Here is a 16411-nt window from a genome sequence, read left to right as displayed (position 1 = left end):
GCTAAGATCTGGTCCAAGTTTCATAGTATAAGTCAGATCAAGCTTTCCTCTGCATTTCTTGTTCATGCCTGCCCTGGAAATCTTTGCCACTGCTCAAGTTAGCATGCTGTTTAAGAAGCTGCCTAAGGATAAAGTTCTGTCATCTTGGCAAAACTAGCTTTCCCTAACAAATGTTTAAGGCATTGTAAAATACCATTTTAATTTAATTATGTTTAAATGTATCTGAGATGGCTAAATGGTTTTTGGCTAACTCTGCTTAGCTGAAGTGGTTAGCTTGGGGGTATCACCTTAATCAAACATTTCTCATTGAAGTCCTTAAATAAATTAAATTTGGAAACCATAGTTAAACATCATCCTTTTTAAACCTCTTTATCAATAAGGTTAAGTTTCTACTTTGCACTAAATCAAACCAGGAAAATAATTAGATAAAGATATTCTTTCCAGACCAGCTGTGAGGCTTCATGCATTAAAAGGATGAGCTCATTATATCTTGGCCAGGATATTTCATTAATGTATCTGAAAAGTTTTGTATTCTCTGTTCATACTTAGCTATGATACAGGAAACACAACAGGAAAGCAGAAATACGTGAGAACAGGTTATGTCTTTCAGTGATGGGTAAAGCATTTGAAATGAAGACAACAAAGAGTGTAAATTAATTTCATGCTTGTCAGGGAGTCTCAAGGCTTTGATGGCACGGACAGTCCTACAGTGCATTGCCACAGCACCTCTCACAGTTGGCCTCTGATCCTTGGAAGGCCTGGGAGAGGCCGGCATAAACAGGCATTTCACTTAATTTGTGTCATATCCGTAAAGGTCAAAAATACAGCATTCTGTGACAATGAATGGCTTGTTTTCTAAGCATGTCTATTAAGCAGAGCAGATGCATGGCACAGTTTCACTAGAAATTCTGGTACTCCAGCATATGTTTCCTTTCATATGCTCTAAGGAAAAAAAAAACCCTGGAAAAAAAAAAGTTTATAAAAAGCAATAACTTGATAAAATTTGTTTCTGCTGAATTCATTGGATAACCTTCCACCCTACTTTTTTTTCTTTTTCTATTTTATTTCATTTAAGATCAGTAATATTTTTCATTTGTGGAAAACTTGTCTGGTGTATGGTATGGCCACACCAAGCGTTGTCCCAAGGCAGACCGCTGCTCTGGACTTGCAGGTTAAGTTGCCTGCAACAGCAAATGCAGCACAGGCAGAGCTCCCAACCCCCTGTACTGCATTGCTGCTGGGCTGCTTGGGCAAGCTATCCTGGGGCTGGGAAGTCCCCCATAAGAAAGCTGGGCTCAGTGCTATGTACCTCATGGTTTGGGGTCCCAGTCCCCTCCTTCCCACATCTGACTCTGCCCTCCTGTACACATCACACAGAAAAATGGAGAAAAGTGCAGTGTGACGTGGGGAAGGTGGGGTGGATGAGCAGCCTAGCTGGGCAACAAGCCAACTCCATTTTTACGCTAGAACTAACTCAGAAAAAAGTACTTTGGATCAATTTATCAAATTAGACTAGTTCTCTCAAAGTCATATCCAGAAGGAAATAACATGTTTGTTGTCTGTGGAAGATACCAGCTTTGCAGAAGCTGTTTATTCTGTCAGAAGTATTCTAATGGAAAGCCCCGTGGTCACTTTTATATTCAAGCAATGTTACTGAAATGTTGTCTTTATCCCGTGTTAGTTTTTTAACAATAATTTTCATGGAAGTTTAATACCAGCAGGCAATAATAATAGTGTGCACAAATTTGTTATTTTTTTGTAATTATTAAGGGGGAACTGGCTGCAGGGGGATGAGCAGAACTGGGAGGAGCAGACTAGTGACTTCTATCATAACTCTTGACAAAATCTAAAATGACACATGATCTCCATAAATGACAGGAGAAGGCAAAGTCTGCAGATGTTCCCAGCATCAGTTACAAATCCAAAAGAGACAAAACTTTTCTCTGTGCTCCTGCCTGTACAAATTGCCTGCAGGGTGTTTCGAGAGAGAGCTGGAATGTCTTTTTCAAGCTGTTCACACTCTGCTGCCTGTTTTCAAGAGATGGGCTTTAAACAGACATGAAAGAGAAAAAGCACATGCTCTGAATCAGGTTGAGATTTTATTCCACAAGGATGAAATACCTACAAGGTGAGCTTTGGAAAGCTAATTTCAGATCAGTTTATCTTAGAAGTGGTTGCTTTTCACTTCATAAAATAGTGGGGGAGGTTCAGCCATCTATTCCAACTGTGTTAGAGTTGGTAAATCTGACATCATGTCTATATTCTGTTAGTTAGTATTTTGAAGTTAGTATTTAAAAAATACAGGAGATGCCTATAGTTCTTTTTTATTGATTTAAAGGAAATCAAAGCAGATCAATGGGCAGGAGTCAAAATTGTAAAAAACCCAGCTAAAATACTACTTACATTTTGCCATCTATGCCTGGATTTAAGGCATAACCACAAAATGTTAAAGACACAAGGCCCAGTGTGTCAGCTGTGGAAGCCAAGTCAGCAGCATTATAGCTGCATGATTTTGGCATAGCCTTAGAAGCTGTGCTAGCATACATATCACTAATTAGGCCACAACTGGGGCAGTAGGGAATTTTGCTCGAGCTCTGTCTTGATTTTGACAAGTTCACAGACTTGTTACCAGCCTGAATACTGCTGGATGTATTGAGATGATGCAAAGTTTTGTGTCACAGTTTGAACTATACATCCCACTGTGGGAAAGGACTAGCAGTGCTGCTGTTCGTGTTCAGTGTGGTTTGTCTGCTTCAATTTAAGAAGAGCCAGCTTAATGTAGCTACAGCTAAAATGGGCTCTGACACTTGGTGACAGCCCCTGGTTAGGTATGTGACGTGTACCATGGCTGAGGCATTAGCCAGTGCAGACTAAGAACCATCTGTGGATTAGCAAAGATGCCAGGGACTTAATTGTGCATAAACCTTCAAAAGATGAAAAGCTGAAAGAATGCTTTATACAAACTAACATGTTTGCTGAAGAGAAGATCTGTGAGAAAATAACAGCACATCCAAATGGGAAGTGTCGTAAATCTCAAGGCTGCCAACGCTGCCCCAGGGGGACAGTAAGTTCCTAAATGTGGATACATCAAGGACACAGAACAAATAAAGGGTAAAGAGAAAGAAAAGCTGTTTATTCTATGTTTCCTTGCACAGAAGTGTTTAATTTTGCAGTATGGTCAATTCAGCATTGAGTTTTGCAAGACACTTACATGAAAATCCAGTAGCCCAGAACAGTGTACCAACAGAGCAGGTTGCCTGCTTCAGGACTGTCCAGCCAGCAGTGGCATGTGTGTCACATCTTCCTCCTCTTAACTCCAGCCATGCCACCCCTATGTGGCAGTGTCCTGGGGTGACTTCATGATGCTTGTATCCCCATTTGTCTGTTTAGCCCAGAAATAAGTTTTGTACCTTTAAGACTGGTTCTGAGAGTGAGGGGGGGAGAGAAGAAGCGTGCAGTTTGTTATCAGAAACTGCACTTGCTCTCCCGCATCCTTCTCTTGGACTGTGTTGTCTGCAGATGGACAGACGGCAAGACCAAGCTGTCCTTTGCTTTTAGTTAGTTTTTAGCTAGCTGAGGCAGAGAAGTTCCCTGGACTGTGGTTTTTCTTTTTCTTGGACGTGTTTAAACCTGCTCTGGACTGAACACCCAGAGGAGCACCGGCAGCTCGCACCTGTGGCCACCAAGCTGGGCCTGGGCCGCGGCATTTCCAGCGCTGGAGGGATTGATGACAGACTGGGTGAGCTGAGCCACAGCCCATGAAAGAACTTTCTGAGTTTGTCATCTCTTCAGATTGGCAAGAGGTTTTATTGTTTAATATTGTTCATTTTCTGTGCTGATGAGTCCTTTGCCTGTTAAATAAACAGTTTTTTCCACTTTACTCCAAGGAAATCTTTTCCTGAACCAGCTGGGAGAGGGCCCACTTGAATTTGCTTTCTAGAGGCACCCCTTTGGAGGTTTTCTCCCAAATTTCCCCTAAACCAGGACAGGCAGCTTTAGGTTTCAGTAGTAATGTAGGGTTTTGCAGTGCCACCTGACAGTGAGGAGACTGTGAAATCTTTTAGGGATCCTTGGCAGAATGATGATGGCAGTAATTTATAGTTATGATTACAGGTTTATTTTTTAGCAGGGTGTTACGATTAGTGTAGCACAGAATTTATGATTAGAATGGCACAGGATTTCAACAAGCAGAATCAATGCAGTGCAATCTATAAGTAGCATAATACAGAATTTAGAGTACAATTTTACTTACAGTTTCTAGTCAACTGGATCCTCAGCAGATAGGGTCAGATCTTACTCTGTGGTTTGTTGTATCAATACACAATCATAATTTCGACTCAAAAATCTTGTAAAAGAATATAAGCCTCTCCCATAATCCTTGGACGATGCAGAGGACGGGGGTTTGTCTCTGGCCAGTGGTAGCTGCAGTCCCAAGTTCCCCACTTAGGACTTGCAACTGCTTGATTTTATACTCAGTGCCCAGGATGCTGTTATGCTTTCCTCTTCTGTGGAGGGGTCATCACCACTGCCCGCTGGGCCATGTGCCTGGGACCTTCCAGCCTGGCAAGGCAGGAAGTAATTGAGCTGGTGCCCAGGAGTCTTGAGGTTGATAGGGAGGGGAAGAAGAAGTGTGTTTGGTTTCTTGTTGTACTTGCTTCACAGGATCTTGTGTTCATATTTTCTAAGCACTTGCTGGAAATAAATCCTCTGACTTCTTTCAGCAAGTTTATTTCGGATCGAGAAAGCAGAAGAAGTCTCACAAACAGCCACCTCGAGAAGAAGAAATGTGATGAATATGTAAGTCTCTCTCACTGCTCTGTTCCTTGTCAAAGGGAACTGCATGTTGTGTATATGAAAGGCCTTTAGATGTTGTCTTCAAAAGTTCTGGGCACACACAACTATAACTGAATTCAATTTCCAGTGGGAACTGCCTGGGATCAGCACTTAAATAAAACCCCAAAACAAAACCCCCAAGCATATTGGTTGGGTTGAGGCAAGGGAATCCCTCTGGCCTCTGTTGGGCAGGAAGTTGTGGTGGTTACTTATGGCTTTACCATATATGAATTACGCATCCAGGATGTTTCTCAGGTGTAGTGGAAGATGGAGTTTAAAACTGAAAGTGCAGTATGAGCTGTGTGTTGCCTGTACCATTTAGGTCAGTTTACAAAACCTGTTGGGCAGCGAGCAGCGTAGCTGTGACAGAGTTCAGCGACACTTTCTCCTCTTTCAAACAATTTTTGTTAAATTCCTTTTCTTAGCAGTAGTTACTTAAATCTGATACATCACAAAACATGGCATTTGAAGCAGAGGTGCATTTTCCTGCTCTGTTCCAAGCTGTTGCTGACACATCTGTCTTTATTTCTCCAGATCCCAGGAACTACTTCACTGGGAATGTCCGTCTTCAACCTTAGCAATGCAATTATGGGCAGTGGGATTTTGGGTCTTGCTTTTGCCTTGGCCAACACAGGAATTCTCCTTTTTTTGTAAGTATTCATGTGGTGAGTAGCTGATCTCCATGGAATTTCACTGTGTTTAAAGAATGTATGCACTGCTAGCAAGTGGAAGGATTTATAGTCCGTGTGTAATCAAGTACAGCATTCAAGCCTGAAAATATTAGTGACAAGTTTCAGACATCTTTTTTTTCAGTCAAATGTTTTTGCAGAAAAAAAACACTACTTGTAGTGCTAGAGAAAATTAAGTCCATGTTATTTACTACAGACCTAGACAGGGATTTTTCCTGTGCTCTGCAAGCTACATAGACATCAAAAATATTCTATAGTCATAATTGCAGTGAGTTAGTACCTAGTTCTTACTTCTGTCACAGGATTTCCAGAGCTTTCTTCAAAGCATAGTGCAATAAACACTTCTTTTTAAACCAAGAATATTTATTTCCTTTATATGTTACATATAATATTTTCATCTCACTCCCACAGTTTCTTTAATGAGAGTCCTTGAAAGCCAACATAAATATAGCCAAGATTTTAGTATAGAAAAGAACTGAAGTAGACTACTTAACTCCTGTGGGGGGGGGGAAGAGACTTTTTATAAAGGAGAATTTCATAGTTTAAAAATGAAACAACGCCATTGAATGACTAAGACAGTGTTATTCTGGATCTCAGTATGAGACATTTCATTTTGAAGAGTGATTGTTAAGAATTCAGTTGGGAATTGTGTGCAGATTTCAATGATAAATGTTCATTAAGGGAGGAAATACAATAATTTACAGTATTTGAGAACAATTCAACAGAGTTATTGAGTTTACAGATTGCTCTAAAGAGATGTCATTTCTTGAATGTCAAATCTAAAAATATAGAACTTCTGTCATTTCTTAGGATTTTAGGAAATACATAATTTGAGCCCTGTATAAAGCAGAGTAGATGGCCAAAGTGGTACATATAGCCATCTGCTCTGGAGTTTTGTGCCAGGCTACCAAGATCCATGCTGCTAGCTCAGAGTTTGCTGTGATTGGGTAAAATCTAGGAGTAATCAAAGGAGTCAATCCATTTACTTTAAGAGTGTAGGAGGTCTCATTATTGTGCTGTCACTGAGCTAGGCTGGACCATAATTTACATCTTTCGTTAGCAAAGTGACAGAGTTTATTTTATTTTTGCTGCTTTTTTACCTAGTGGTTAACCTGTGTGTAATATTCCACCCATGCTCCATCTCTGAGAGTACATACTGGTGGTTGCAATAACTGCTGTTGATGCCTTAGGCCTCTGGTTTTAGGTAGTCCTGAAAAGGCATCACCGTAAGGAGAGAAAAAGAAGTTGCATCTTTTCAGGCATGTCATCTGATACAGGCTGATTAACAGGCTGTCAGCAGAGGAGCAGCCTCAATTTGTCCTTACTGCTTTAGTTTTTTATAATCCCATCCTCTTCACATTCTTTCAGCAGTTTTTATGAGAGTTAAGTGACATGTGTTTGTTCTAAAGGATGTAAAAATGCAGTTTCTTTTAAGTGACATAGATCAGGCAGGTGACCTGAACACTAGAGAAACTTCTTGCAAGGTGTGTTGGTGACTCAAGTAGTGAGCGTGTAGATCTGTACCAACACATTGTACAAAAAATTGCCAAACATGAATGTGGAGATCTCATTCAGTAAATGTCAGCATTGTTCTCTATAGAACTAACTGTGTGTATTTTAAAGTGGATAATAGTTTTTGTTAGCTTTATGATGCCTTTAGATCTGTTGGCCTTGAGATAGAGCAGCCAGCTGAGATCAAAGGAAGTAACTTAGCAGGACCTGCCTGATCAGGCTGGTAGAGCTTCCCTCTTTGAAGCCTGGAGATGCAGGGTCTAACGTGGTGTCTGTAGTTAGGTTTGAAAGTTGAACTGCTTTAAATGTTCTGCTCTCATGCCATCATCTCAGCATTAAACCTAGTCCATTAGTGATAGATTTTTTTCTTACACACTAATAAAGTTCATTTTTCCCACAAGTGTATAGTTCTGCTGTCACTGTCACAGGTGATCATTTCTGCTTTGCAGGTGATTAGTCCTAACAGTACTTTCACTGCTTTTTGCACATGAGAAGGATCTTAAATTCACTGCTTTTGAGTAGAACAACTCTGGAAAGGTTCTAGGTTGCCTAGTATTGGCATGCACCATTGCTGAAAATTCTGCAGATGCAGAAAAATTAAGGGACCATTTTCAGCACTAACAAAGCAAACCCAGCCTGAATTCCACTCTCACAAATTTTGGGCTCTGGCAGTGTGAAGTGTGTACTGCCATGAACATCTGGATCAATTCAGATCCGATATCCTAAGCAAAAGATGTGCAAAATAAACATGGCAATGACATCTTATTTGCTTAACAGTGCCATAACAAAGCATTGTACTTTCTAGGCAAAATTACTGAGGGTGGGAACTCAGAGGAACTTAATCCCAAAGTTATTGATAACTACTGCCTAGACCAAAAGAGAGCATCATTTCCAGTATGCAAAAGGAGAGAAAACTTTGCTGTAGAAAGATAAGAGAAAAAGATTGGAAAGCTAGAGATGAGCTGGACTAAATGGGGATGGCAGGAGCAGTTGTTGTATCTTGTGGTTTCATCCTGGAGAGTCAGGACAAAAGTGATGGGTCATGTTGCAGAGAAATATGGGCTGGCCAAGCACAAGGTGTTTTCAACCTCCATTTAACCCAGCACTTCATGTGATCTGAAACGCCTTGCTGAGGCAGAAGGACTTGTTAGATGGGGAATAGTATGAGACTACAGCTGAAGTTTCACACTGCAGCCACTTCTGCTGGGTGGGTCTGGAAGGGGCCAGGAAGCCGCAGTGTAACTCCTGCAGTGTTTTAGGGCAGGCTGGCAGACCTGCAGGGAGGCTGTACAAGAGCAAACCCTGTGCTCTTCCATCCTCTGCACCTTTTGAAGGTTCAGGACTGCTCAGTGAAATAATTCTTGTGACTGCATGAGCTTCACAGTTCCTCTGGCCCCAAAGCCTGGGACTTTGCAGAGGTGAGGGACAGCACAGGTTTCACTTTACCTGGTAAATGTGGCATCTGGGAGAAGACAGCAGAAGGCATCACAGAAGTACTTTGTTCTTCCCAACACTGTATCAGTCCCCTAGCCCAAAGTGTTTATTCATTTGGGGGAAGGTAACTTTTGTATCTACTGTTGGCTTCCACAGCTACCAGCACTTCTTTGAAAGCAGACGGCATAAAAAGTAGAGGAGTGCTTTTGGGACTGCAGTGCAAGCTCCCCTGCTTCTGTTTTGAATTTGTGCAGAGCGAGTGGCATGGACATTTTCATTCCTTTCCAAGGGGTGGTTCTGGCACGAATATTCCTGTCCATACCACAGTCCTAGCACAAACAAGTTTTTCATACAGTGCTAATGAAAATGCCAAGTGTCTGTAGGAACCCTATGGGGAGCTAAGGACAACAGATCAGATAAATACCTGGCTGCTTGGGAGTGTTATTTTTACCACTGCAAAGGCTCCATGAGCTCAGTGCCTGAAAAACAGAAGCTTTTAATATTAAGACAGACTGGATGCTGGCATGCAGAGCTGTAGCCATTTGGGGCTGGGAGTGAGTCAGCCCCAGCAGCTGAGCACTGGGGCTGGGCTCCGTGTCTGTAGGCAGACAGGGGCGGAACGGCTCGGCAGGGAATGCAGGCAGGAGCAGGGCTTAGCAAATCCATAAAAAATGGACCAGAGTTACCTCAGCTAGTACAGTCCTCCTTTCCTTCTCCACCTTCTCAAGGAGAAACACCCTTAGGGCTGTACAAAGAGTGTGTTGTTATTGTCAGCCATCATTCTTTGCTGGCAAAAGGACAGTTCCTCCTATCGCCTCTTTATGTTTCTCCCTGCTCCTCTGGCCCCAAGAAACTAGTTGGTCATTATTTGGCACAAAAGTATTTCCAGTCTAAACTAATAAAAAAGTGGGGGGAGGAGGCTTCTCATTCTGCTCTTTCTATGTATTCCTATGAACAAGATGTGTTGCTGCCTATCTATGGCAGGAGTTTGTTTTCTCTTGAATTTTAGCCTTGTTTTTCTCGGTGTCCGGAGGCTAGTTGTCATAATAAAGGGAGTGATTGCCAGCAGATTGTCTGAATGCTCTTCGCACACATCATGAAAACATCATCAGGTCTTTGTGTGTCAGAGTGTTGGAGGGGAAGGCACACATGGTGCTTCCATTAAAGACATTGAGCAATGAGAAAATGTGCTTTTATGCACTTGGCCCCCAGCACTGACTAATTATCATTTGTGCCAGCAAGTTCCCTACACAAACAGTTTGGTCATTACTTCCTGCAATTCTTCTGTGTGAAGTTAAATTATGGATCATGTCATGACATCAGCGAGAGAACATGAATCTCTACCTGGACTAAGTATGAGCCTTTGCTTGCAGCCTTTATTCCCAAGGGAAGCCAGTCTAGCCTTCCCCCATCTTCCTTCTCCTCCTCGGGCACTGTGAGGTACATAAAAAGCCATTTGGGCACCCATTTGGTGTCAAATGAAACATGTCCTGGGAAAAGATGCTTCCACTTGGTGTGGAAGTCCTTAAATAAAGGACTTGACTTTGCTTTAAATTTTCACTCTGCTTCCAAAAAAAAAAAAAAAAGTGCCTTAGAATGGATTTTGAGTGAGATATCTGACTTGTCTGCGCTCTGATAAACCTTCATTCCTGTCTGATAAAACATCTTTATTCTTGCTATTTTCAATATGAGGAGATGTAACTGCAGCTCTGCTAAGTCTTATTTGGTTGTATCCCTCCACATGCAGAGTTTTCTACCTCTGTGGTAGAACTGCACACAGGATGTGAATCGCATGTATTTTATTATTGCTTATTGCATTTATTAGGGCTTATTGCATTGTCAGGAGAATAAAAAATTATCTCAGAGTCAATAGGAATGCGACCTGACATGAAATACTGCAATGTCAGACCTCATCTCATATGGTAACCTTTATTTTCCATTCTTTTTTAGGCTGCTTTTGGTTTCGGTCACGCTGCTGTCTATTTATTCAATACATCTCCTGTTGGTGTGTTCAAAGGAAACAGGTAATTTAAGATGCTACACCATTCAGTAGAATGTAAAAATGAAGAGGTGACAAGTGTTCAAATGAGGCCAGGTGCTTTGTGTAAGATGGGGAGTTTCTGTCACTTTGCTGACACAATAGGAAGGCCTGACACACTTTGGGTCAGAAGCCTAGAATTAACAAGAATTTGAAGAATTTATGGCATGGCAATGGAGAACAACTGTAATGAGAAATACTTATGACAAAGAATGAATTCTGCTGCCCAAAAAATGTTATCTTCAGTGAGCTAGAAGGAACAGCTCATATAGTTTCTTTGCATTGCAAATCAAATTGCAAATGAAATGTAATGAATCTTTGGCTATGGTGAAGCTTACCTGGAAACACGGTTTGTCCTTAGTGGTTAGTGTGAAACTCCTGATAATCTTTGTGGTGGAGTTTTCTTAGAATAAAATAAAAGGGAACAGTTCCTTCACGGAGAGAAGTGTAACTGTTACACAGATATGCTATCTAAACAGAGAAATTGCCTACAGTATTATGTCAAATGACACTGTGTTCTGAAGTCCAAGAGCCTCTTTCCTTGTTAACAATGTCTAAAGCCATGTTTAAAAAATCATTTGTGCATAAGAATACTGTAATATTTAAATATGCAATTTGGATACACATGATTACTGTTATAGTATGTATAATGTCAGCAACTGCCTATTTCAACTAGGTACAGCTTCCTCAATGTGGATTCATTTGTGTCCCATTATTCCCAAAATCTAAGTCCTGTTTTCTGTGTTGCTGGTACATTTAAGCTCAAACTTACTTTTTACACAAACTTTAAAGCAGAAATGTCAGCTGTAAGGTAATATAGAGAAAACTAGATAATGGGATACATTTAAAAAATCATCTGCCTAGTATAACATCTGCAGTATTCTCTTTCTGCTCCTGTGTATCTCACCATCTTCACAATGCCCACTCTTTCTATCAGCCTACATCACAGCCAAGTAAAAAAAAAAAATTAACATAAACACCAATTTATAGAGGAGTTTCACAAGCTTGACAGATATTTGAAAAGAAATTTTAGTTATCTTTTACACCTTTGCCTGCTTTACCAAAAACATACCACAATGAGAATTCACAAGTTGAGGCTTTGTCATTAGAAGTCATAAACGATCCTCTAAAGCAGTGTCTGTCCTCATTTGATCATTCAGTCAAGGCAAGCAGAACTGCAGAACAGCAGTAGTGTGTGTCCAGGCTGCCAGGGCTGACTTGTGGATCCTGCTGTGCTGGGTTTCTCCTGGAAAGGAGCCTTTCTACATTAGTCTCATTGCAGGTGCAAAACTTAATGTGCTGGGATGAGGATACCAGAACTTAACGTGTCCCTTGTGGTATAGACAGACTCATTAAAGGCGTGTAATACTCTCATTAAGAGCTTCCATTTCAGAAGTGACTGGTAGCCAACAATAACATTTCTAGAAGTCAGGAAAATATACCTACATAATTTTCAGCCCTAGAAATTACAAGAGAGCTTCCTATTTACATGCATATGGCAGGTTTGGCTGCATAGATAGGTGCTTGGCGGAAAATAAATCGTGAATGCTTTGACTCAACAGCTTTCAGTAGTGTGTTTGTTACCTTTCTCATCTTCTTCTCATGCAGGCTGCATGGTGTATGAAAAGCTTGGTGAGCAGATCTTTGGTACTCCAGGGAAAATGATTGTCTTTGGATCTACATCTCTTCAGAATGTTGGAGGTAAAGGAAATAAAGGATATTGAATAACAAGGCCCAGGAATAGCCCAATAATTTTACAGCTGCAAACAAGTCAGGTTCCTTCTCTCCATGACATGCAAGGACCTTCATTCTCCTCAATATAGTTGTGGCTATCATTTTGCATGCAGCCCTTTAAAAATACTGCATTACTGAGTACAAATACTGATCAGTAATTTACAGTCAGTCCTAGTTTTGGGTCTTCTGTCATCACACACTGATGTGGGAAAAGGTTAAGGATGCTTCTCGGTACTTGTTCCACAAACTATTTTACCCATTTTCTAAAATTATCTTCTTCTTCCTCCAGCAATGTTGAGCTATCTCTTCATAGTCAAAAATGAGCTGCCTTCTGCCATAAAGTTTCTAATGGGAAAAGAAGAAACTTTTTCGTAAGTTGAATTAGTTCTGGTACTTAGACTGTAGAATTTAACATTGTATAGTAAAGTTTAGGCATATGTTTACAAAAGCTCTGAAGTATTGGATACCCTTTAAGTTTGTCAAAGTAGATTTTCACAGGAGTATCTCAGGGGGTTAGTAAAAGACAAGACAATTTTGGGAAGGAGAAGATGGATAGGAAATGAAACTTTAGTTGCCCTTTTTGCACACCAGCTTTTCATGAAGAATTTTGTTATATACAAAACTCTTATAATAGAAAATATTACAATATTTTACAGTGTTAGGCAACACTTGAAATATTTGGAACAATGCAAGTTAAAGATACTATGTGTTTCCCTGAGCTTTTAGCCTCTTACATGATTTTGCCTCTGAAATAATGTCCACAGAGTGAAATTCTTTGCTACTAGCATATGACCACTGCAGAATATTTATATAAATAAGATTTCTGCCCCTTTTCTCTCTTTGGCATTAACCAGCTACTTTAGTAGAGGGGTGGCATTTTTTTTTATACCAGTAAATACCCCTTGCACTGGATTATATGGTGTGCTGCAGTGTAGGAGAAGGTCATAGAGATTCCATTCTTAGGCTTTCCTACTATATTGGACCAAGCAATAGAAATAGGTCATACAGAACATCACTAACACTGCCCCTTCTCCTCTTTCTTTCTTTACAGTAGGATGCAGAGCACTTTGGTAGAGGAGGTGCAGACATGGGCTAGCTAGTGCATGCCAGCCTGCTTGAGCCTGGTTTGCTGTTCCAGTCACATGCCTGGGTGGTTTGGCAAATGACTCGTGGTGGCCCCCCAGCCCCACTGTGTTCTGTGGCCCATTGTGTGATCTTTCATCATCAGGGCAGGGTGGCTTGTATCAGGTTACAGAGGTGGTGGTTCTGCCTCTCAGACCCATGCACTGATCTCCATGGTAGGGTAATACTTTGGTGACTCTGGAAATCTGCCCTACCTGAGTCAGAGCAGTGCCATGGATACCTAGTGAGTCTACAAAGCCAAGATCCTTTCTCTTCTTTTGTAGGAACTTGCAGGGTAAGCAGACCAAAGATAGTTCTCTAAGTATAGCAGTCAAAGAGGATGACTGAGTGAGGGAAACCAGAAAATGTTTAGGATGTGTTCATGGTATGTTTTTTTAATGTTTTATACAGGGAATGGTACGTGGATGGGCGGATTCTTGTTGTCACAGTGACGTTATTTATCATCCTCCCTTTATGTCTCCTGAAGAACTTAGGTAAGATGAAAATGCCATCATGAGACTCAAAAAGAGGAACCCAGATATTGTGCCACTGATGGCCAAATTGACAATTCAACTATAATAAGAAAAACATGCTCTCATTGTTATCTAAGCAGCCTCCCTGATCCAGAAATAATCTGTGTTCTGAGCATTTTGAAACAATTAGGCCTAAATGATCACAGTGATTGAGCTCAGTATTAACCAGCTTTATCCATACAATTGTGGAAATTGATTTTACAAATTATAGTTAAGAGGGTCTTCATTTCATAAGGTAATTCAATTTTATGTGCAGCCCATAAAAACAAGCTCACAAATTGTGAGATTACAAAAATTGTTACTTTTCTATCTGCTTGAAAATTTTTACTGGTGAGGTTAATTGGAAGTATTGGACTTTAAAGTAAGATATGTACAGAGAATTGCATTTTCAGATGTGTTTGAATCCAACTGCAATGCCAGTAGGTTCGCAGTGTATTTTTTAAAAACCATGCTGGTAACATTTGGCACCAAAGTCCATTTGGGATCTTCCTTTTTGAGACAAAAACCCAAACTCAGCTGACATGACTCAGGGAACCTGGGTCATATTCAGATTACAACTGAGCACTTTCAGGTTTTTTTCAATTACCACAACCTCTTTTAAAAGTAAAATTAGTTAAACTGTGGTAAAGGTGACCCTGAGGAAGTCACAACAGGTCAGCGCAAGGCTTAGGCTTGCCCAAAAGCTAGGAGGCTTGAAAGACTTTGGGAGGCTCCCACACCAGCAGGACATGCTTTTGTCCTGCCCAGAAGTTCACAGCACATATTAAATGTTTAATACATTTGAACTTTTCATGCAGAAGCAAAAAGCAGTAAAAAAAAACCAAGATAAGACTAATAAAATTATTCTGTATGAGACCTCCTCTTCATTTCTTTCAGGATACCTTGGCTATACCAGTGGATTTTCATTAAGCTGCATGGTATTTTTCCTGGTAGTGGTAAGTTCAGCTTGCTTTCTTTGTTGGATGAATCACTTGGAATCAGAATTGTTAAGGTGTCGGCGATGAAGAGACTGGAAAAGTCCAACTGTCAACCGAGCACCTTGTTCACCATTAAACTACATCCTCAAGTGAAACATCCACTTGTGTGTTTTTGAACACTTTTAGGGATAGTGACTCCACCAATTCCCTGGGCAGTCTTTCCAATGCTTCACAACCATTTCCATTAAAAAAAAAATTCTTAATGTCCAGTTTGAATGCCCCTTGGTGAAACTTAAGGTCATTTCCTCTTGTCCTGTCACTTGCCTGGAAGAAAAGGCAGAGCTCCACCTGGCTACAGCCTCCTATGAGGCATTTCTAGAGAGTAATAAGGTCCCTGCTCAGCCTCTTTTTCTCCAGGCTAAACATCCTCAGCTTCCTCAGCAGCTCCTTAATGTCCTTCTTGCAGTGAGAGGCACAGAACTGAAAACAGCACTCAAGGGAAAGCCTCACCAGTGCTGAGTACAGGGTAATGATCACTTCCCTAGTCCTGCTGGCCACACTGTTGCTGATACTGGCCAGGATGCCCGCAATTCCACTGATATTTTAATTCTAATTTGCTTTTCATTATTATTTTAGCAATTAGCTATCTTCTCCTCTTATTCTAGGTTATTTACAAGAAGTTTCAAATTCCCTGTGATGGACAAGGGCTAAATGCAACATCATCTATCCTATCAAATAGCTCAGAACATACGTGTAAGCCAAAGTATGTTATCTTTAATTCCAAGGTATGTTTCTTTTTATAATACTTACTTTTAATTCACATAATTTATGTACCTACACCCCATATTCTTATTCTGATCAGCACCACAAAGGGCCTGATTCTCCATGGTTCCATTTGTGATCCAGTGGTTAATGCACAACGGGTGTCCTTGCCCAGTCTTACAGAGATGCCATGGTGAATGTGTCTCCTTGCAGTCTTGTCCTGCCCTGGTAGTAGATGTGTTAAGGCTATGAGCCCAAGCTACCACTGGACAATAACTGCTCTCTTCAGGAGATTTTTCCTTTCCACTGCTGCTTACTATCCATGCTGCAACTGTGCCTTTAGGCTGTTGCTCAGTAGAGGCTGAGTAGGCCACATCTGCATCCAAAGCCCATAACCTCTGTCCTTCTGTACACAAACCACTTCTTTGTAACAGGGTACATGTTTCTGTAGCCATGCGGTGAACTGGATTGTGAAAAGGATATGGTTGAAAGATAATCCAGCAAAAATTTGGTTGCCTTTCAGCTGGATGCTCCCCTCGATCACCACACAGCTGCAGAAAAAGTTGATCTAAGAGAATGTGGGAGGGCAGCTGTCTTTTAACTGTAGGAGCAGGAGGATGGCTCCTGTCGGCTGTGCTGGGATGAAGTGTTCCCAGTGAAACAGCACCTTATCCATCAGGGCGTGGTCCTCAGGGCCTTAGTCGCTTTCATAAGGAATGCACATTTATAGCAGAGGTGTGCAAAAAGTATTTTTTTAAGATTTAACCCACCAGCTTCAGTTGAAGAAGCCAAGTGAAGCACTTTTCTTTGGCTGGGGGTAACCATCACCGCAGATCC

The 16411-nt window shown here is 41.0% G+C and overlaps 1 protein-coding gene across 3 annotated transcripts in view; it reads left to right on the top strand.

Moving 5' to 3' along the window:
- Positions 1-16411, top strand: part of SLC38A1 (solute carrier family 38 member 1) — a 42800-nt gene that overhangs the window by 12301 nt on the left and 14088 nt on the right. For all 3 annotated transcript variants that reach the window (XR_005258969.1, XM_038154114.1, XM_038154115.1), the window contains exons 3-10: positions 4722-4797; positions 5368-5483; positions 10419-10492; positions 12115-12207; positions 12530-12611; positions 13774-13856; positions 14772-14830; positions 15478-15597. Coding sequence is in view for 2 of the 3 variants with exons in the window: in XM_038154114.1 (XP_038010042.1) it covers positions 4722-4797; positions 5368-5483; positions 10419-10492; positions 12115-12207; positions 12530-12611; positions 13774-13856; positions 14772-14830; positions 15478-15597 (703 nt within the window). In the remaining variant the exon portion in view is untranslated. The remainder of the gene's footprint in view (positions 1-4721; positions 4798-5367; positions 5484-10418; positions 10493-12114; positions 12208-12529; positions 12612-13773; positions 13857-14771; positions 14831-15477; positions 15598-16411) is intronic.

Source organism: Motacilla alba, chromosome 1A (assembly GCF_015832195.1).
Source record: "Motacilla alba alba isolate MOTALB_02 chromosome 1A, Motacilla_alba_V1.0_pri, whole genome shotgun sequence".
NCBI classification, from domain to species: Eukaryota; Metazoa; Chordata; class Aves; order Passeriformes; family Motacillidae; genus Motacilla; species Motacilla alba.
Note: the sequence above shows the minus strand (reverse complement) of the source record. Positions and strands in the feature narration are given on the sequence as shown.